Here is a 20864-nt window from a genome sequence, read left to right on the forward strand (position 1 = left end):
TCACTTCAGCAGAGACTGTAGCGGCATGCCCTTGGAAGCACTGATTTGTGGCGGCCCTTTCACTCTGGAAGAAAAGAAGGCACGTTTGAGCTGATGGACAGAAGAGCAGGAAGCCTGACAGCCCCGATCCCCACCGGGCTGTCCCTTCATCAGCTGCCACCCACAGACGGGGAATTACAGGCGGCAGAGAGGGACATCCCCCGCCTCTCTCAGCAGACTCCATGTGCAGGGCAGGATGGAGCTGACTCACTGTGCCTTCTCGATGTCCTCGATGCCCTCAGGCAGGCGCACGTTGAGCGTCTCTGGGAGCAGGAAGGCCACCAAGCCACAGCACACTGCTACACCACAGTATGTCACCTCAGGCAGAGACCTCCATACCGCATCCAGCAGAAACACAAGTGGGGCCAAAGCCCCGCCGAGGCGTGCCACGAAGGAGGTGTACCCCATCCCATTCTGCCTGGAAACGTAGTGCACTGTGGTGGTGCAGACCGCCACAAGAAAGAGATGGGTACTTCTTTCATATCAGACCTTGGGAAAAAGTGCAGACTCTCTGCCCCTTCCTCCTATTTTTCTATAAGTGCTGAGGCTTTTTTCCCCCCAGGTTTTTCCTCTGCCAGGTTTTTTCTAGGTGGGTTTTTTTTTCTTTCTCTGTATCTTCCTGCAATGATAGTATTTCCCAGAGAGCAACCGTAGGTGCTGTGAGAAATAGATTTATGTCTGTTATGAGAAAGAAGCTGCAGTTCCACACTAAAAATATCTGCTCTACAGTTGTTTCCACTTTAATTGTGTAAAACCCCGAGTACATTTTCTACCCATCCCGTAGTAAGTCCTCCGATCTGCTGAGAGCAAACCTAAGTCCCTCCTTCTCCTGCATACTTCTAGGCAGGTGGCATGCACTGGAGATACCTGTGAGCACCTTTAGACCTGCTATAGCTTGGAGAGGAGGCCAAAAATAAGACCTAGGACCTATTCCACTTACTCATTTTCAGGGGATGGGTGGCATTTCACATGGATAACAGGGATCCCAGGACCTACTTGTGCATATGCAGAGTAAGTACTGCAGAAGGAACCAACATTTTTGTCTTTACCTGTCAATGTCTTTAAGCATGTAAAAATACCAACCTATCTGAGAAGATAAGTAGCAGATCGGTGTACCCACTCCGGTTTAAATATGCATCATTCACCACATACAACAGACCAGTGACAGTTAAAGGACTATATGGGAGAGAAGGGTACTCCGGGCAGGGAGGGACAGAGGTGAAGTAAGCCACAAGGCCTGCTGCAATCCATGAGGGTTTTTTCAGACTTTCACAAAGAAACCAGTGAGGTGATTCCCTCCACCAGTCTCAGCTATATCTCAAACTATGCTGATGCTAAATCTGGTTTTATGTCACCATTACCCAGATATTTCAAATAAGCTCTCTTTTTCCTCCTGAAAGGCTAGCTAATCCCTGCTTTAATATCATCTGATGTCCAGAAGACTGTCAGATGTGGTAGTATGTGTCCCTTATAAAACCTGATATTTCAAATGATTATTTTGGGGGTCTTTTAACAGTTATTGGCAGATTATCACAGGGAACTAAGAATTTATTAAGCACAGTTGCCTTATGGAGTTCAAAAATCTTCCCACACAGAATACTCCTCACCTTTCGATACATCTTCCTATCAACATAACCTAACCACACATAACCCAGGTAAAAAAAGGGTAGCTTTCTGTCCCTTTCTTGTGAGTATGTGTAATCCCTAGAACCTGCTACTTCTAGAGGCAAGGCATCAGTCCTGCAGTCTGGCCAACAGCATGTCCTGCTGTGCTGATGTGGAAGACCTGAGGGCGACATCCCACCAAGGCTCTGGTTGTGCACTTAGGCGAGTGGCATCTCTTACCTCAGTACGGTGGGGTAGAGCTCAGAGGTGTACAAGAAGACGGTAGTGAATGCAGCTTCTGAGAAACCTTTGCCCATAATGGCTACTACAGAGCGCAAGGAGGTGAAGGCTAGGAGGAAAGAAAAGACATTTACGACAATGGTGAAAGAGCAGCTTCTAGGAAGAAGCTTCTTGTGGCTTCTTGTGGTACAAGAAGGAAGAAGGTTCAGTGCTCCTACAGACGAAACAGGAGACGAAACTTCATAGCCCTGGAGCTGCTGCCTCCAAAGTCTGGATCAGTAAGTTTGGTAACTGTTAGCGCAAGCGGGAGCTGAACTGATGAAAGTATAGGTCCCAACATTTCCAATTGGACGATGTCTATAATAAACATAGGCACTTCACCTCACCATCACTGGACCCTTACTAGCCACTTCACAGTAACTGGAGACCATCTGTTGCTACCGGATACTAGGGCTAGCCCACATTAGCAACCTTGTCCCACAGTTGCTCTTCTAGGAGGAGAACATCTCCATACAGAATTGCCTGTGGGCAAGTTCTACGCTTCTTGTTCTCTAGCACTGCACAGAATGGAAACTTCCCCTTTAGCAAGTACTGCATAGAGCAGAAGAGCGTCTCACACTTGGGAATGATGACATTGGCTCCTATGCATAGTCCGGTCAGGATGAGTGCCCACGCCTGACTCTGTCGTCGTCCAACTCGATTCACCAGCACGTACATGATCATCTTGGCTGGAATCTCAATGATGCCAAAGACAAACTGGGAGAGATACATGTTGAGCCCAAAGCCAGTTAGGTTCATGCTCATGCCGTAATAAGAGAAGGCAACACCAAACCTGCAAGGAGTGTGTGGAGATGGGGCTTAGGGAAATCCAGCCAGGGAACTGCAGAACAAATCCCCTGTGCAAAGTGACACTGCTTACCACACAGCCCCAGAACACAGAGAGATCTTCCGCAGGACTGGTGTCCTGAACAAGCTGATGTAGGAGTAACTCTCTCCTGGCTTTTTGTCTGTTGCCATCCTTCTGAGGGCCTGGGAGAAGTGGAAAGAAGGAAATAGCTCAGCTGCTGTACATTTAGGATCCAGACATGAAACCCTAGACAGGCTGGGGCCTGTGGCCTTCCCAGCTCCAGCTCCACCTTGCATTTTCCATATGTTCCCATTGCAGAAGAATTCTCTGGGCATACATTATCAGAGGCATGTCTTCCTACAACTTTATAGATTGCCTACCATTTTAGACCTCTTTTTCTTCCCATGGCCCCTTCTCCTCTCTTACCTACATATCCCATGTGGCAGAAAGAGTTGCAGAAAAATGGCAGATCATGATGTTAGCAAAGTCAGCGTTGGCAGGTTCCAGCCTCTTCCCCATGTTGTTGCCTGCCATTGTGTCAGGTCTCAGGCAGGAGCTAACAGTGAGCTGCATGCTTTATTCTCATGAGTGCATTTATATAAAGTGTGATTATTTATACATCTGTTTATATAAATACAGAATACATAAAAAAGTCACGCACTGAGAAGTGAGCCCTGCACATAAGGAAGAAGAAAGTGGTTATTCACAGTCTTTTAGCAATTGATTGAGGGGTAAGTACCAGGAGAGTTGGTAAGTTCTACTCACTGACTGAGATGCATGAGATTCACACAACTAGAGGTCTACAACACAGGCAGCTATACCTAAGCTAGTTGCCATAGGCTCACTGTCTAGTTAAGGGAGATCTCCAGTGGAAGTGATGGAGTCATTGTATCCTACAGCAAACAACTGCATTTGGTCAGAAGAACCATGTGTTTGCCTCCTTCAGCTATTCATTAGACTGCAGACTATAAAGGAGACTGCAGACAGTGATGATGTGGACACCTAATGTTGGGAGAGATGAATTCCTCTCAGAACAGCCTTGCTTCTTCATGTCCAAAAATCATCAGGAAATGCAGGGTAGGACAGTTGCAATTGATTAGGTTATGAATCACAGGAAACCTTGAGGAGAGAGTCTGGTTAACTAGTTACATGTATTCTCAAATCAATATCCTCTTCAGAGAAAGCAAAGCCTTGGCCAAAGATTTTGCATGAACACTTAATCCCAGCCACAGAGCTGCATAGGAAACCTACAACTTAGATGGATGAAGAGGGCCTGCAGCATCTTGGACCAGAGGATCATCTTCTCCAGTGCCTTATCTCCAACAGCATTTTGCAGTGGAGCCTACAGAAGAGCTGGGCAAGCATGTAGAGATATTCCCCTAGAAATGTCACCACCTCCCGCCGTTCTGGGACTTTCTGAGCCAGACATGATGTCTGTCTGTTTAGCATATTGATGATCCTTTCCCACATTATCTAGTGTTTTGTTGAACCCATGTTTTTCTTTTATTTCTGTACACCCATCTCTGGATCTGGTAACTTTTGTTAATGCTGCAGTATGGCAAGTAAGTTATATATTTTTTAAACTTTTACTTTTTTTTTTTTTACCTTTTTCACAGACAAATAATAAGTCTTTTCATCCAAATGCATAAGATGAATCATGGCACTGATAACAGACTACTTCTGCAATGCTGAGAATTTCAATGAGATTAAAGTTACCCTGATGGCAGTCTGTCCTCTCTTCAAGTTGCATGATTTGCTATTAAAATGGGTAACAAAAGACATTAACATGGAAAACATCTTCCAGTATGTATTGTTAGCCAGATTTTTTGGGATATGGAAGGACAACTGGGAGAGCCAGAACAGCAAGAGCCCCAAGAAACTTCAAATGCACATCATTCAGTGATGGCTGGGGAGGGCGGAGGGTGAGGGAATCTGCAGGCCTACAGTGTCATCTACAATTAAGATGATGCTGAACAGTTATGAGGGCTGGGGACTTGCGGAAATATCTAATAAAAGAGAAATCCCAGCCCAAAGAGCTCTATGGTTAAAGGAATTGTACAAAATGAAAGAAAGTGTTAGGAAAGGGAAGGGGATAGCTATAAGTAACAGCATGTTTCACTAGGAAAGGGCTAAGATTTTATTTCTAATTGCATACTATTCTTTGCAGGTTTTGTATGAGCAACAAAGCTTTTCATACTGAAAAAAGAATTTCACACTGGGAAATTCCTTAATTAGTTCTATAAGACAATGGTATCAAACCTGGGAGTACGTCAGTAATGTGCTGTGCAGTTATCCAGAGATTATACATCTTTCAAAATCAAAGTCTTCTGAACTAAGGAAATCAGTTGTTACCTTAATAAGTCATCAAAACACACTGATGCGTGGCCAAGTCAATTAAGAAAACTTGAATCAGGCAAGTCCGTGTTTGGATATGGACAAGAAAAAACAAGTATGTCCTTATAAACCTCATGAATCCAGCAAGATGTCACAACTGCAAGCCTTTCTTGATTGTGGTCTGGTGGTCACAGTATGGTGTGACTTGGTGCAAGGATGTGATAGTGGGGAAGCCCCAGCTACATTTCCTAAATGTAAGAATGGTATGAGGGTGCAAGCCCATGCCCTTCCTCGTGAAACATTGCACTCTGAAATACAGAGTCATCAGCCAAGGCTGAATGAAAAAGGTTATAACTTGTTATTTTTACATATTTAGTCAGAGCTACTGGCTTGATTAAAGGCAAGGAAGAGTCACACTCAACTCCTGTCTGCCACAACCTGTAAATTCATCATTCCTCACATGATTAAATACCACTTTTCTGTCATAAATCAAAAGGGCTAATCACCTCTGCAACAGATATTAAGAAATGCTTTTAAAAAATAGCATGCTGGCCAGGATAAGAAAGTGGTGTGGATACAGGAGCACTGGGTGCACACGGAGATGCAGCCGGACCGTGACAGCAAAGCACAAGGCTCATGTGCTGATGCCAAGAGTTTCCTATCTTCCTCTTTTTGTAAGAGCAAAACCAATGGACACTAAAGAAGAGATCCATGTTTAATGAGCCACAAACTTCTGTACCCACTGGATATCACAGCTGAGCTTTGTTGCTCTTGAGAAGGTCAAGACAAATCATGTGGACCAAATGAGTCAAAGGTGACAGACGTGCAGCCATCCAAGCCTGGCTGTGAAGGGTTGCTGTGAGCACTGACTATGCTCTGGTGTTTCTCCAAAGGGAGAGACCACTTTCTGCCTGGCCCTTGGGTCCTGCCTAGAACTGGGACATCACTTGAGCTTATCACCATCCCCTGGAGCCAACAGGGTGTCCTTAAAAAAGCATCATGGACCAAGGTCTTGACATTTGTGAGTCTGACTGCAAAAATACATTTTTAAGATAGAACTCAGCACAAGATGAAGATCTCCAGATCAGCCTCATACCTTGAGCTTTGGAGTTGAGGATAGGTGGCTGTTTTTTAGGGTTCTCCTTCCCTTCATTTGTTCAGTCATCTAGCTGAGCATCTTCGCTCCATCCTTTACACCTCTGGGGTCAAGCAAAAATGGATTCAAACCAGTGGGTGCATGCCTACCTTGCCCAATGCCTCACCCTTGCCACGTTCCTTTAAAACTGCTGGCAGAGCCATGACTGACTTGAGAGCAGAGCTTTAGCCAGGGGAAAAAGTTGATTATGCTGAATGTTCTTTACACCTACATTCACCACTGGGACACTATGGCTGACAATCTTCTAGTTTCACATGTACACTAAACGCAGCCTAAGGTGGACTAGCTTTTGCATTTTTGGATAACACTACATGCAGTATCTCAAGTGCAATATGAGAGAAAATACGCTAACTACATGCTATTAATGTGTGTCTGCTTTCTGCTAGCACTGTATCAACACTTGGCAAACACTATGGCAACTAAGGAGGCAAACACTAAGCTGCATGAATTGCTCATGCACCTGCACGCTCTCCTCTCTGTTATGGGAGTGATGCCTCTGCCATATTTTTTCAGGCTGTGCTTCTCTCTCACTGCATATTTAGTCCAGTGTCCAGTGCATTGAGGCTTCTTGTCATGGCAATATTGAATGGAAAGACACACCACCTAATGAAGGGGATTTCTGGCCTTATGGGAGCTGAGCTGCTGCTTTATCTTTAGGAGTGGATGTAGCTACTTTCTAGAGTAAAATGGACCATGGCACCCTGTGGACCACAGTGCCCCACAGATCACACTGCAGGCTGAGCATTGCTTCAGGTATCAAATAGAAGTAAAATAGAGAGAGAGAAAATGGGAGAGGAAGAACATGTGTCTGGATCTTCAGTTTCTCACCTCTGGTGAGACAGCGAAGTCTTTCCTTCCGTTCATTCTTGCACATCTAAGCAGATCCCTGTGAGCTTGTTTCACTTTGCCATTGGCTATGAGCCACCGGGCAGACTCTGGGACCCACCTAGTGCGAGGAGAGAAGACAGTGTTCTTGTTGGCGCTCCGTGTTTTCCACTCCACATACATGGCCCTTGCCAAAGAGAGGAAGTCTTCTCTATGAGACTTCAACCTCAGCTAAAAATAGCAACTGTGGTGCATGAGAATAAGAGTAATGGGACACCCTTGTTACACGTACATGCTGTTCTGCCCTTAAAGGAGTACAGTCTGCTAATTGAAGTCTAGCCAAAATTTTTATCATGTGATCTTTGATCAAAACTTTAATTTTCTGAACTGGTGGAAGTTTCAAACTCTTATCAATTAAAATTGGCCCCAGAGAGTTTATATTTACAGATTCATGCTTTTTGGGACTCTTTAAACTTTGAAATTGCAAGATATAAAAAATTACTATGTAGAAAGGATTTAGTGAGCTCTATACTTTGTTAATTGCTAAAATCATTTGTTTTTCACAATAATCAGAGCCTTCTGCACAAGACAGTCAGCTGGGGTCTAAATCATTGTGGCTGCAGCCCCCAGTGAAGTATCCATGCTAGTCATTGGGTGACAAGGGACGCTGTACTGCTGTAGAGCTAATAAGCAACTCTGAGAGGTCTGCTTAGCAGACCTGTGTAGGGTGGGAGTCCTGTGACTCTTATTTTTCTGTCTGCTCCAGCAAAAGATCCAGCACTTGTCATAAACTAGCATCTACAACTCCCTCTCCTTGGACTTCTCTCTGATCTTGCATCTGGTTGCAATTCATGGCTCCATGGCCCTGTTTGGCCCAGAGCTTCCCAGGCCACAGTGCAGCCCATATGGCCTAGAGGGTACATGATGTTTTGTGGGTCCACATAGCAGTCAGGGTCCAGAAGACATTGGAAATACCCCACAGTGGCTACGTCCTGCTAGAGCAGCCAACACCTACCTCCTGCTACCCAAATGTGTCTCCTGAGAGAAGTAGAAAACAGAATCTGCCATTCTCATGGAGACTTTCGGCTGAGCATCCTGTGCAATCAGTGGGAAGACTTACAACTTTGAAGCAGCATGTGGGTATGAGGTCTACTGAGGTAACACAGTTGGCAAAATCTCTCATTGGAGTCTCCACTGGAGCGGTCCGAGACCCAGATCCCTTTAAGCTGTTGGTGATTAATGTGCCCTAAATCAGGTTACAATAAAACTAATGAACAACTGCTGTCACTATTCAAGCGGTAGCTGAAAAGGATGTGTAGAGCAAAAACATTTGCAGAACTGGTCTTCTGGAAAGTTTTCAACTCCTTCCCATAAGCTTATAACCCAATGCACCTTGGGAAATATAAAGAATGAAAGATGGCATTTTGCACTCATTGCCACCATCTCTAGAGTATAATATTATGTCTTTTGGTTGTCTAATGGCTCAACTGAGTCCTGACATTGTGTCAACAATATCTACAGAGTGTGCTAAATTAGATTTTGATCCAATACTTCAGGGACTTTTAACTATCCAACAATCACTGACCTCTGGGGTGCTTGGAAGTTTGTTCAGACTGCAGCATAATTTGTTGGAGATCTAATCTCCATAAAAGGCATTAACATAAGATAAAAAAAATTAGCTATCATGGAAAGGGTGGGTCCAAATGTATCTGTGAATTTCAGCACTTCCCAGGATTCAATTTTTTATGGCTAGTTGTCCTAGAAAAAGAGCAAAACAACTCAAACTAAAAAAGTCAGCAGAACACATATTTTAGTTGTGTTGGACTTGATCAGTGAAATATCAGATGTTACTCTGCCAGAAAACCCTCATCACCAGCGAAACAATACATCTTTTGAGCCATTGATTAACAACAGCATCAGTTTATATCCCATTTTTGGTAAGTATTATTTGAGATTTTTGTGCTAGATCTGTGCAGCTATTTAATCTACTGCTTCATGCTGATGGACAGACTTAGTAAGCAAGCAAGCCATAGTCTCTAGAAGCCTCTTTGATGGCAGCTGAAAGGCACTTTAGCATTTGGATATCACTCTTTCTGCTCAGTGATTATGCATAAAATATTGGGGCCCGTGTGTCTAACAATCAGAGCTTATTCTGCATGGTTTCCAGCTAGAGCTCCCCATCGCCCTGAGAGACATGCCTGTGATTTCTGCAGTGTGGTCCAGCACCACACTGATGTCCAAGAGGAACTAAACAACCACCCTTAAGGTGGAGGAGACCTAGACCCCCATTTCTGAATGTTTTCAGTGGGGCAGTTGTGGGAATACCTGCTTACTTATTTCAACACGGGACTTTTTGTCCAGCCAGGAAATGGAGCTGCTTATTCAAAGGACTGTTTTGGATCGTCGAATATGTTGATCCAATACACTTCACATTACAGTCACAGTATCAGTGAATCGACCCTGTATTCTAGTCTGTGTTACTACATGAAAAAAAGAAGGAAAATTAGTTTCTTTGATTAAATGAACCATCTCCCATTTTAAGGCTTAAGAGATGTCAGGTATTTCTTAAATAACACTACAGGAGGGAAATAGCCCACAGAAAGCGAATGTATTTGACCCATCATGATGGTTACACAGCTGAGAAAGGCCATGGGAAGTGCAGAGATAAATGCACCTGACCTAGCCTGCAGATGTCATTGGCTCATATGGAAAAATTGGTACCAAAGGTATCCTCCCCAACAAGGTGGGGACAGAGGATGGATAAATTATTTATCTTGAGTCTACCAGGGATTAAAGCCAGGGAACTGGCCTGGTCCTGCCTCCCTTTATTGGGATCTCTTTTCTTGCTCTGAGCCATGTCTGACAGTGCTTGCAGCACCAAATCCTGCTCCTTTGCACTGCAACCTGTCCCCCAAATGCCTGGTCTCAGCCCCAGTCCTGCCTCCTCCTTGTCCCCAGAGCTGTGGTGTGACCTTTGCTCCTGGCCTTGTTGGAGGTGAGGAGACATGAAACCCAGGCCACTCCAGTTTTCAAGAGCTGCCATGCCTGGGCAATCCGAGTGCAAGACACAGATGAGTCCTGCTCCTCTTTGGGTTGCTGGAGCCAATCCTAGGATCAGTGTTGCAACATTTGCCATGCTCACAGAGCAGAGGAGGCAAATCACAGCCCGCTCCCATCCCCACCAGCTGTCCGGCTGCAGGTCGCTGCACTCACCACAGGCAGACAATGCTCAGAAGACAAGGTCCTGTTACGGCTACTAATAGCCAGTGCCATTCCCGCACCAAGTACGCTACCATGGCCAGCAGCATGTTCCCAATGCTCCAGAAGATGCTAGTCAGGATCCCGGAGAAGGTGCGGTGCTGTATGTCCACCCACTCCATCCCTGCAAGAGGGAGGCAGCATTCAGCAGGGACAGACAGGACTTCTCCAGGAAGGGGTCTGCAGGGCTTTTTAACAAGGGCAAAGCAAGGTGATGTCCCTGGTCTTCTCCAGGAAAGTTCCACTGTTTGGCTGACATTTGGCACATTTAAAATGTTCATCCACAATGCTTAACCTCTTGCAAAGCTGTAAGCAACTAAAATAAGGCCTTAAAAGGAGCAATACTGGACATATAGTAAGAAACAGTGCTAAAAACACCTTAGGTGATACTCTGTTTTTATCCCATTCAATAGCGTTTGAATGGTTGTCTTCATCAACGATCTTGCCTGCACAGTTTCCCATTTCTTTTCCCACTCATTATTCCAGATTAAAGAAATATATTAAGATGAATTGTTGTTCACGTGGAATCTATCCGGAGTAGCTACTAATGCACATGTAAAGCCACAACAGATGGCAGTCTCCTTGTTTGTGTGTGTGAACTAAAAACCAATTTTCCTCCAGAGGTCTGGACAGCTTGCTACAACCTCTGACAATCAGAAATGTGCCTCCCAAGCTTTACTTTGTCTTGCAGGCATCAATCTTTATAACAATAAAAAACCATAGCAGGCCTTGGGATTTGTCAGGTCTTGTGTGGACTTTTCCGGTATTGAAGCCATTTTAGCTTGATTTTGGCTATATCTGCAAAAATCCTGGAAATTTTTGCTGCACCTGTAACTTGCTCTTGGGTACAATGAGTCTTGCCTAGTATGTCCCAACTGTATCTACAATATCATCCATTGCTCTGTTGGGTGCCCTGAAGTTTGGAGCTTGTTTTTATTATATAATTACCTAAATTCTTCAGCTTCAGTTTTGCCTAGCTCTGTATGATTTTTTTTTTTTTTTGGTGGTTCTTCCCCTCCCCCCCTCCCCCTTTCTAAAAATACAGATTGGAAACTTATGAAAACTGTAAGCAAACTCAAAACTGGGGAGGTAGAAACACCCTGCGAATGACACACTGTCCTTCTCCTGCTGAGGACACGGCAACGCTGATGAATTGTCTTAACAGCGTGTTTGAAGGGTGAGAACTCAGTATCAGAGGAAAGGGACAGATACTTTGGTCTATGGCTTTTATTGTACTACTGATGATCCTTAACAGGAATTGGGTAGCATGGATTGCAAGTGTTAATGTTGCAACAGAAGTACTAATAAGTGGTTGTTATATTTTGAGTAGACTGCTAAAGCATTAATTAGACTAACAGAAAATTGTAAGTCTTGGGTCCTCCCAAGAGGGATGTTCTTTTGGCTGCCTGTAGTTAAATTGCACATATAATGATTTCCAAACTCCTGTTCCTACTAGCTCTGCCCTGTCTGGTAGACAAGTCCCTACCTACCCACTGCCTGTCAGAAGTCCCCCTGTACAACCGGGCACCCACAAACCCCCACATACTTACCCAAAGGCAATACAATAAGGGAGACACCGCTCAGAGCCACCCCGGTGAGGGTCCGCGTGATGGCCAGCATGCTGTAGGAGACGGAGGCAGCGCTCAGCATCCCAAATATGACAGAGCACACAAGTGACAGCAGGAGCATGGCTTTCCGTCCGAACCTGCCACAAGCACAGGCTGGGTTACAGCAGCTGGAAACCTGTCCCAGGAGTAGGGTTTGAAATGGGGCAAACCAGAGGCTCGAGAAGGAAAATGAAAATATTGCCTGCTCTGCAAAGAGCGCAAGATGCAACACCCCAGAGAGGAGGAAACAGCTCTGGATATAGCCGGTGCCACAGTGGTGCAATCCCATTCAGAGGGCCAGCCTGCCCCAGGAGCATTGAGCACAAGGCTTTCCAATGGAAAGAGCAGCACTGATCACAACAACATATCAGGCTCCCCTGTTCAACACCATCATCAAAAGCAGTGATGTCAGCTTGACATCCCATGCTGCTGGCACACCCTGCTCCCTCCAATGGCTATCCTCATGCCTGGCTCAGCATGTCCTCCTCCAGTGGCTCACTCAGGACCAGCCACTGCCACAGCTCTCGAGGAGGAGAGAGAACCATGACACTTTCACCCTGATCCTTGGCAGGAAAACAAAGATCCCAAAGGAAAATAAAAGGAATCCAATTGTCAGCCCACAGGTGCAAATAGCCCTGATGTCCTAAGGGGTCTACGAGGAATCTGCTAGAAGGTCGTTCCCCAAGGTTTCTGGAAGTTGTAGGACCATCTTACCCCTGGTGCAGAGTCTTGTGTGGAGAGTGTGGAGAAATACAGAAAATCAAATACACACATATGCACATGTATAGACACACACACACACACAGAAATATGTGTGTATGTATTTCTACACAACCTATGAAAATCTAAAAATCAAAATGGAGCACAAGGCATCAGTCTTCTGATGAACATCAGCACTGCATGTGACGAAAGCTTAGGTTCAAACTGGAGTAGTAAATTAACCCTGTCAACAGGTAATGTTCAGTCTATAGGGACTGAAATCCTGGTCTGATTCTGGCTTTAGGGCTCTCTTAGTGGCCACCTGAGAAGGATGGTGGCAAGAACAATTGCTCCAGGGGAAAAAGTGATGTGCCGGGACATAATGCCACAATAACATTCCTAAAATGATCATAAATGACTTCACACAGCAGCTAGTTAATGAATCTACTGGAGAAAAAACAACTTGTGGCTTGGGCCCAGGCCATTTGCTGGTTCTGCTTTGAAATTTAAGCAGAGGCAGTTTGCAGAAGTCATTGTAATGCTCCTGGGTTGGAGCAGCAAACACCCAGAAACACAGCAGAGCTGGATCCAGTTTCCAATAGGGTAACTGCCTAAGAAAGAAGATACATTTTTTAAATGAAGATTTTTCTTGAAAATACAGTAAGAAGGATATAAAACCATAAGATTCCCTGCAGGGTGCAAGGCAGCTATTTATGGACCCATTACTAGACTCTCTCAGCAAATGCATGCCACCTGCTAGGGAAACCAGAGGAGAGCTGGCAGGATTGAACTGCAGGCTACAGGGAGGCTGCTAGAAATAATGCTGTTAAAATTGTCTTCAAAGGGAGAGGCAGGAAAGCCTGGAACCTCTGAAAGATTAAATGTAGAAAATATAATAAAAGGAGCAAACTGCACAAGCATAAAAATTAATAAAAAAGCCATTTTCATAACTATCCCAATCTGGAAGTCTGCCAAAGCATCATACAGCCAATTCAGTACAAGGACAAGGTACAAAAGGAGAGTTTAGAAAAGAGCAGACAATAACAGAAACTATATATTTTTTTTTTTCATGTATGTGTTCACAGTGAAGGTTGTTGGAGGGTTTACCAGGGTAAAATTTGTCAGTAGAGATGTTCTTAAATCCAAATGTCTGTAGAGGCTTAGAACAAAATGAACTTGAACTGTAGCAAAATGCCAGGACCAGATGGTTTTCACCCTGGAGCACTAGAGATGAAATCTCTGTATTACTGCTAGCACAAAGAAGTGGGACCTCTTCTCTGTTAGAGAAAAGGAAGGTTGCTAATGGGATGTCAGCTTTTAAGGTGTCTGTCCTGGTTTCGGCTGGGACAGAGTTAACTCTCTCCTTAGTAGCTGGTACAGTGCTGTGTTTTGGATTTAGTGTGAGAATACTGTTGATAACACGCTGATGTTTTAGTTGTTGCTAAGTCGCACTTATCTTAAGTCAAGGACTTTTCAGTTTCCCGTGCTCTGCCAGCAAGCAGGTGTGCAAGAAGCTGGGAGGGAGCATAGCTGGGACAGCTGACCCGAACTAGCCGAAGGGGTATTCCATACCATGGAACGTCATGCCCAGTATATAAACGGGGGAGTTGGCCAGGAGGCGGGGATCACTGCTCGGGCATCGGTCAGTGGGTGGTGAGCAATTGCATTGTGCATCACTGGGGTTTTTTTCCTTTTTTTTCCCTTTTCTTTTTTTTTGTTATATTCCTTTTCATTACTATTATTATTATTATATTTCATTATTATTATTATTATTGTTAGTATTATATATTACTTTAGTTATTAAACTGTTCTTATCTCAACCCACGAGTTCTACCTTCTTTCCCGATTCTCCTCCCCATCCCACTGGGAGCGGGGAGGGGGGGGTGAGGGAGCAGCTGCGTGGTGCTTGGCTGCTGACTGGGGTTAAACCACAAGAGTGTCTTAGGGGAGATGGGGGGTATGACACCTGAGGTTTAACAGATCTGCCAAATTTACTGCAGATTTACTGGATGCACTGTCCCCACTGTGATTATATGGGCTGCAAGCCTTTCCTGACGTGACCTGCAGGCCCTGTGGCCAGGTTGCTCAGGTGGGCAGTGGACAGTCAGCTCTGCTCCAGGCAGCTCACGAGGGCATAGCTGGCTGTCAAACCCTCGTTAGCTGCCACTTTAGCAGACTGAAGGGTCCTGGTCTGGCTAACTGGAAGTCAATCCATAACTTGGTCTTTTTTGTTAGCTTCTCCGAATTTTCTCCATTTCTTCTATATCCTTTTGAGATGGGGAAGGAAGGAGGGTGAAGGGAAATCAAAACTGCACACAATATTGAAGATGTGGGGCCACGATGCCTTTACATGTTACTGCATTGTGATATTCTCTTTAATTTTATATTCCTTTCCTAATGATTCTTTATTTTCCATTTGCTTCTCCAGCCACTACTCATTGCTGAGTGGATGTTTGCCTAGAGCTGTCTGTCATAACCCCAAAGTCTTGCTCCTGAGCAGCTATGGTCAGCTCAGAGGCATCAGTTTTAAATGAGAAGTTAGAATTGTTTCTCTCTTTATTTTAGATTAATCTACCCTGAAATTTTGTCTTCTGATGCTCCCATCCAGTCACAGAGCTCTTTAAGCTCCTTCTGCAGTTCTCCACACTCAGATCTCATCTCTACCAGCCTGGCCACTCAGCATCACCTCCCCACTCTCTCCTTTTCCAGATAATTTATAAATGTGCTGAAAAGCACATGTATCCAAGCACAGGTCCCCACAGGTCTCCCTCCATTGTCACGACTGAACACTTATATCTCCTCTCTCCTTCCTGGCTTTTAATCAATTATTTAGTCATGCAGAGACCTTCCTTCTTATCCTAGGGCAGCTCAGTTTCTTTAGGAACCTTTGGTAAGGAAAATTCTTGAAATCTGTGTAGATGGTATCTATCTATCTCCCCTGTTCACATGCCTGTTAGAGCATTCAAAGAAATCCAGTATGTTTGTAAGGCATGAATCTTTTGCAAAAACTCTGCTGATTCTTCACCAGTATGTCATATCTACCCATGTGGCCACTGACTCAATCTTTCAGAATAGTTTCTACTAATCTGCCTGGTACAGATAGATGTCAGGCTGCCTGGAATGTAGTTCCCGAGATCTTTTTTGGAAACCAGTTTAAAACTGATTTGATACATGACACCTTCCTAGCCCCATGCTGTGGAGGTCACACAATGCCAACAGTGTTCCAGCTTTTTCATCCCAAAGGTCCTGTAGGGCTCTAGCATGACCACTCCCTGCTCCTGGCAGTTTACTGGCATTCACCTGGTGTATTTCTCTATGCCTTCTTCTCTCAGCTTATTTCAAAGCTCCAGCTCCTACACCTGCCCCTACACGTTCTTCCGCTGTGAGCACAAACTCATTTATGTCTCGCATTACAGCCTTTTTATTTCCAGATGCTCCTTGTACGCCTTGATCTTCTACTGGCTCTTCCCCCTTACAATCCATTTGAAAAACAAATTATTTTTCATTTTGCTCTAGCAGAGACCTTCTCTTCTGCCTTATTTTGTCCTGCTCCTTTTCATGATTCTGCATTTCTTTCCCTCCAACTGTGCTATAAAACCATTTTAGGTACAAAGCCAAGATACAGTTTGAAGATCAGTCAGGTGTCTTGGGTCCTTGTAAAAGTATACTGATATACTTATATGCAAAGATACTGATGTAAAAATTCCCATCTTCAGCACTAAGTCTCTGGGTGCGTCATACTGTGAAGCTGGTTCCCCTCTGTTATGCAATGATTTTGTAGCCTGCCGTACGCTAATGCTTGTTTGCTCCCAGAGGAAGGATATCAGGAAGCAGTTTCCTGCGCAGGAAACTCAGACATTAAATAATGAATAGCGTACAGTGAATAGCACATCCTGATTGCACTATGTATTCTCTGGTAGGTTTCCTGGTTCTGCTGTTTGCAAAAATATTTAATTTCTTAATTGATGCCCTTTCTAGATTATTACTCAGATTTTTTTCAGGTTTACATTATCACATTCTAACATTTAACCAGAGAGAGCAGATTTGTTCCTGTTTTCCTCATTGCCTCAGCTCTTCCTCAAGGAATGCCTCCCTGCTTGTAATAACCTCCTTTACCCTGCTTCTCTAGTAATGACAGTCAGTTTTTGCTTTCTGGAGACTCTTTTTTTCAGCTATGGCATGCATTTGCTCTGAGCCCCTCACTTGCGTGTCCTTAACCAATTTCCATATAACTTGCAAGGAGTTAACTCTTTTGGCCTCGTTTTGGTTTTATTTTAGCCAGCTTTCTCCTTTTTTAGACAGTTGTCTTTTCTGAAATTGGTCTCACAGACAGTGGATTTTTTCAGTTTTTACTGTTCCTGCAGCAATGCTGACCACAGCATTGTGGTCATTGCTGCAGTGCATCTTACTCCTAACCAAGGCCAGAGCTACTTCTCTGGTGGGCTGCTAACTGGCTGATCCATGGAGCATTTAGTCCCTGCATTGCTTCCCAGTATGGCTTTAATCCAATTTTCATGTGAGAGGCTGGATTCTCCCTTTACGATTGTGTTTTCTCCTTTCTCTGCCCCTCTGATTGCCTTTTGCAGGTCACAGGTTCGTGAAGTTCTTGTCATGAAACTGAAGCCCTGGAGGAACAGCTTGAAAGGGGTCAAACCTGTCTGAAAGGTATCCGAATACCACGGCCCCCATTGTAACGCCAATGAAGAAGAAGGTTGCAGTCGCCTGGTTCAGTCCACGCTGCTTGCACACAAGGTCCCACTGAAACACAAGGCCGAAATGACACTTAGTGCCCAGTTCAGTCTCTGTTGCCTTTTCACACCCCTTCCCTCCGGTGGTCAGCCATCGTGTCTTGCAATTTGTATCGGCCGAATCTGATTGAGGGGTATAATCCTGCACTAAACTGCACATAAGACAGTGCCGGAGTCCTGAAAAATGTAAAGTTGCATCTTACAAAACTCAGAGGCCTCCCAGTTATCTATCCCCACTGTGACAGCCTCTCTGTGGACACTTGTTGGGCATCAGAAGGCTTTCCTAGGTACCACTCATCATGGAGAGTTCCCCTTTTTCCTCTCCTGACCCCTGCAATAGCTGCTCTCAACCTGCCCAGGTGCACGTCTCCCCCAGCTCCCTCTGTCATGCTCCTGGGACTGCCCTGGTGAGATGGGCATTTGCAGGGTGCCACACTGCAGTGAGCTGTAAGATGTGCCTCAGCCTTCATTAGGGAATGTCGTGTTGATATCCAGTTACTGTTGCCCTGACCAGTTTACTTTGAAGTTGTCCGTGCAGGGAGGAAGGAGGGCAGAGGGGGAGTCAGACCAAACGCGTGCTCTTGATGCTAACTTACTGATTTCTTACTGAGAATTTGGTCTAGACATTCTTCCTAATTAAGTTAATGAGCATTATTTTACTTTCTTGGAGGTGCAAGTGTTGCTAATCATTACAGAATGCTGTGGCCAATCTGCAGAGTTAATTTTCTATATGCGCAAACTTGGCAAAACTTAAGCTTTAATCATCAACCTAGCCTCGCTGCCTCTCTGAGAAGGCCAGCTAGACCTTGAGCAACCTTTCTTGCTGCAAGAGCAAAAGACTCCAGAGAAAGCCCTGGCCCCTTGAACATGTTCTGAGGCCACTGCATCACGAGGCTCCATGCTCAGCATCTGTGCTGCAGAGTATCTCCCCTGTCTTTTCCTCCAAGGATGCTTTACACCTTTCTCCCTGAAACAGTGCAGAAATCAGATACAGACCTGGTGCACATCTGACCCTCACCTCCATGCCTGCCAAAAGCAAGGGTGGTTGGGTGGTGGGAAGGAGGCACCAAGTCTAGGTTAAGACTTGGCCCTGCTCTCAGTGAGACAGACAGCACTATCATTTCCAGCCCAACTGTGCCCCTTTCATCTGACCAAGTTGTCCCCTTCCCTAAGACCTCCTGTGATTTGGACCGCTTTTCAAGGAAGGTAAAGCATTAACACCCAGAGGTATCACTGTTAGACCTAGCAAAGTGTTTCAGAAGGCGAGTGGTTAATGTTTGATGGGCAGGGACCTTGGGCAGGCTCAAGCTTATGGCTGGCCAGCATGCTGCATCTCAGTGGGAGGCCCTTGGAGAGCACATTTGGCCTGACAGCAAGAGACACTGGTGGTAAGAGAAGAGAAGCAGCACGATCTTGGGGAGAAGAGGAGGAAGCCGGAGATCAGTGAGGAGGGGTGGCCAAGGGAATAGAAGTTACAAAGTGCTTGGAAAATCAGGAAAGCAAGTCATGGACTCTCATGAAATCCTGACAGGGTGCAACCCTGTGCAAATGCCATGTGGCCCAAACAGAGAAAATCCTGTATGTGTGTCTTCCCCTGCACCCCCCCAATCTCTCAATCATCTGGAGAAGTTAAGATGCTTATAATGAGAAATGTTGGCTTCTAACTATCAATCTAAGCAAGATGCTCATCATCATCATCACCACAATAATAATAATAATAATAATAATAATAATAATAATAATAAATAAAAAATGTTGGCTTCTAACTCTGAGCTTCAGTGAGCTTCCCCCTCCCAGGAAATCTTCTCTAAACAAGTCATTTCCACAGGTTAAAATGCAAAGATTCCCCTCTGATTCTGTGCACCCAGCGAACACCTCTCCATCTGCTCCTCAAAACACTGAGCTAATTTAATTTTCAGCTAGATCACAGGCCAGGCGTTACCTGGGTGGAGATGGTGGAGGTGAACTGCGAGTGGTCATAGACCCATCCGTGCTGGCATTGCTGGATAATGGAGTTGTTTTCTGGTTGCAGAGAGGAATTGAGCAGCAGGTGAAACTGAGGCTGCGAGAACATCTCACAGGACCTGAAAGTGCCATCGGGCTCCCGGGGGATGCTGATGAGCAGAACTTCCTCTATGGTGAGGTTCACAAATGCCTCTTGGTGTGGAATTGCACAGTGATGAGAGGGGGTAGCAGCAAGAAAATTGTGCAGCAGGAAATGCATGGGAAGGTTGATTCTTGGGAGGCAGAGGATAAACAAAATCAAAATCTGGAATCTGCCAAAGCCACCAATTTCCAGCAAGAGATCCTCAAATTTCATCTTTTCTGTGGAGTTTGCTCATTCAGAGCAGCTATGTACCAAGGACCAGCAACATGAGCTTGAAAAGCGGTCTCTGTCCTTGGCACTCAACTTCCCATGGCTTTTCATACAGCCACTTCATTGGACTTTGAGACCTTGCTGAAAGGTGGTCAAAAGTCACAGTGAAACTTCATTTAGGGTAGAGCCAAAGAAATTATCCTGTGTGCACACAACACATCCATTTCAAGTGGACCCAGCATGAGGCACCTTCTCTTTTTAGAGTCCTTTCCTCCTGTTGTGGTTTTTGAGAGGGAGATCCACATTAGGAAAGGAGGCTGTGGGAAGAGTGCTGTGAAAGCACTGTCGTTTCTAGTGTTGCACTGCAACAAACTCCGTCTAGTGTGAGCTGATCACCAGCCAGCCCAGTTGGACCATAAAACAGGCCCCTAGGAGAGCGGGGGTAACCCACTGTGTAGGGATGCCCAGGGGCACCAAAGCCTGGTTGCTGTGCATCAGCTAAGTGTTTTTTAGTATGGTTTGTGTCAATTTATGACCTGGGAGCAGGGAGTATGGAGAGGGTGTGAGGACGCCAGAAGAGAAGAGAGATGAGTCTCTGGATGCATGCAAACAGGGAGGTGAGCACTCTGGGGAGAAAGGGTGGGCTGTGGGTGTGGGCCACCTGCTCACCAGTGTCCTCCAAAGGATGGAAAAAGTGAAAATGTTTCCCCACAGAGTCCCTTTCTCCACCTGGGAAAGTGCTTTCCCAGGACACATGCAAGGAAGTAATGACAGCTGCAGTGCTGGGATGCAGAGAGGCTGCCCCTGCCATGTTAGGGTCCATGACATACTCCTGCAAGGTCACAGCCATGTGCTGGTGTGCTCTGGGGAGTGATGCAACAGCCAAAGAAGTGAGTGTGCAGCCCCTGACAGGGCCACAGGTACTGCTGCCACCACTGCATGGGCCTTGCACCACGGTTCTTCCACTGCCTGCTTCAGGGAGTGGTTTCCTAGAAGAGGTGGGTCTTTAATGTGAATTTCCATTCTTCTTATGCTCTTAACCAAGAAAATGAGCTCTTTATTCAGCTGGAGCCACTGCAGAACAAGAACGGACAGTGCATCTGAGAGGCTGAAAGGTGGCTAGTCATCAAAGGTGTGTAACAAACAGTTGTGTATCACACAGCTGCTGGGCAAAAGCTGAATGTCCAGA

General features: G+C 45.3%; 1 protein-coding gene across 1 annotated transcript; it reads right to left on the reverse strand.

Moving 5' to 3' along the window:
* Positions 1 to 19678, reverse strand: SLC22A7 (solute carrier family 22 member 7). The gene is made up of 10 exons (XM_050894861.1): positions 19301 to 19678; positions 17265 to 17368; positions 11855 to 12009; positions 10260 to 10428; positions 7050 to 7167; positions 2804 to 2913; positions 2502 to 2716; positions 1885 to 1993; positions 251 to 457; positions 1 to 64 (listed from the first exon to the last, which is right to left on the reverse strand). The coding sequence occupies exons 1-10, from the start codon at positions 19676 to 19678 to the stop codon at positions 1 to 3; spliced, it is 1629 nt and encodes a 542-aa protein (XP_050750818.1).
* Between the last annotated feature and the right edge of the window lie 1186 nt (positions 19679 to 20864).

This window comes from Gymnogyps californianus, chromosome 3, assembly GCF_018139145.2.
Source record: "Gymnogyps californianus isolate 813 chromosome 3, ASM1813914v2, whole genome shotgun sequence".
Classification (NCBI taxonomy): Eukaryota; Metazoa; Chordata; class Aves; order Accipitriformes; family Cathartidae; genus Gymnogyps; species Gymnogyps californianus.

Coding starts and splice junctions, on each gene's coding strand:
- SLC22A7 (XM_050894861.1), bottom strand. CDS start 19,678: ATGAAATTTGAGGATCTCTTGCTGGAAATTGGTGGCTTTGGCAGATTC. Junction 2,717..2,803: donor CTGTGTTCTGGGGCTGTGTG/GTAAGCAGTGTC, acceptor CACTCCTTGCAG/GTTTGGTGTTGCCTTCTCTT. Junction 65..250: donor GAGGACATCGAGAAGGCACA/GTGAGTCAGCTC, acceptor CTTTTCTTCCAG/AGTGAAAGGGCCGCCACAAA.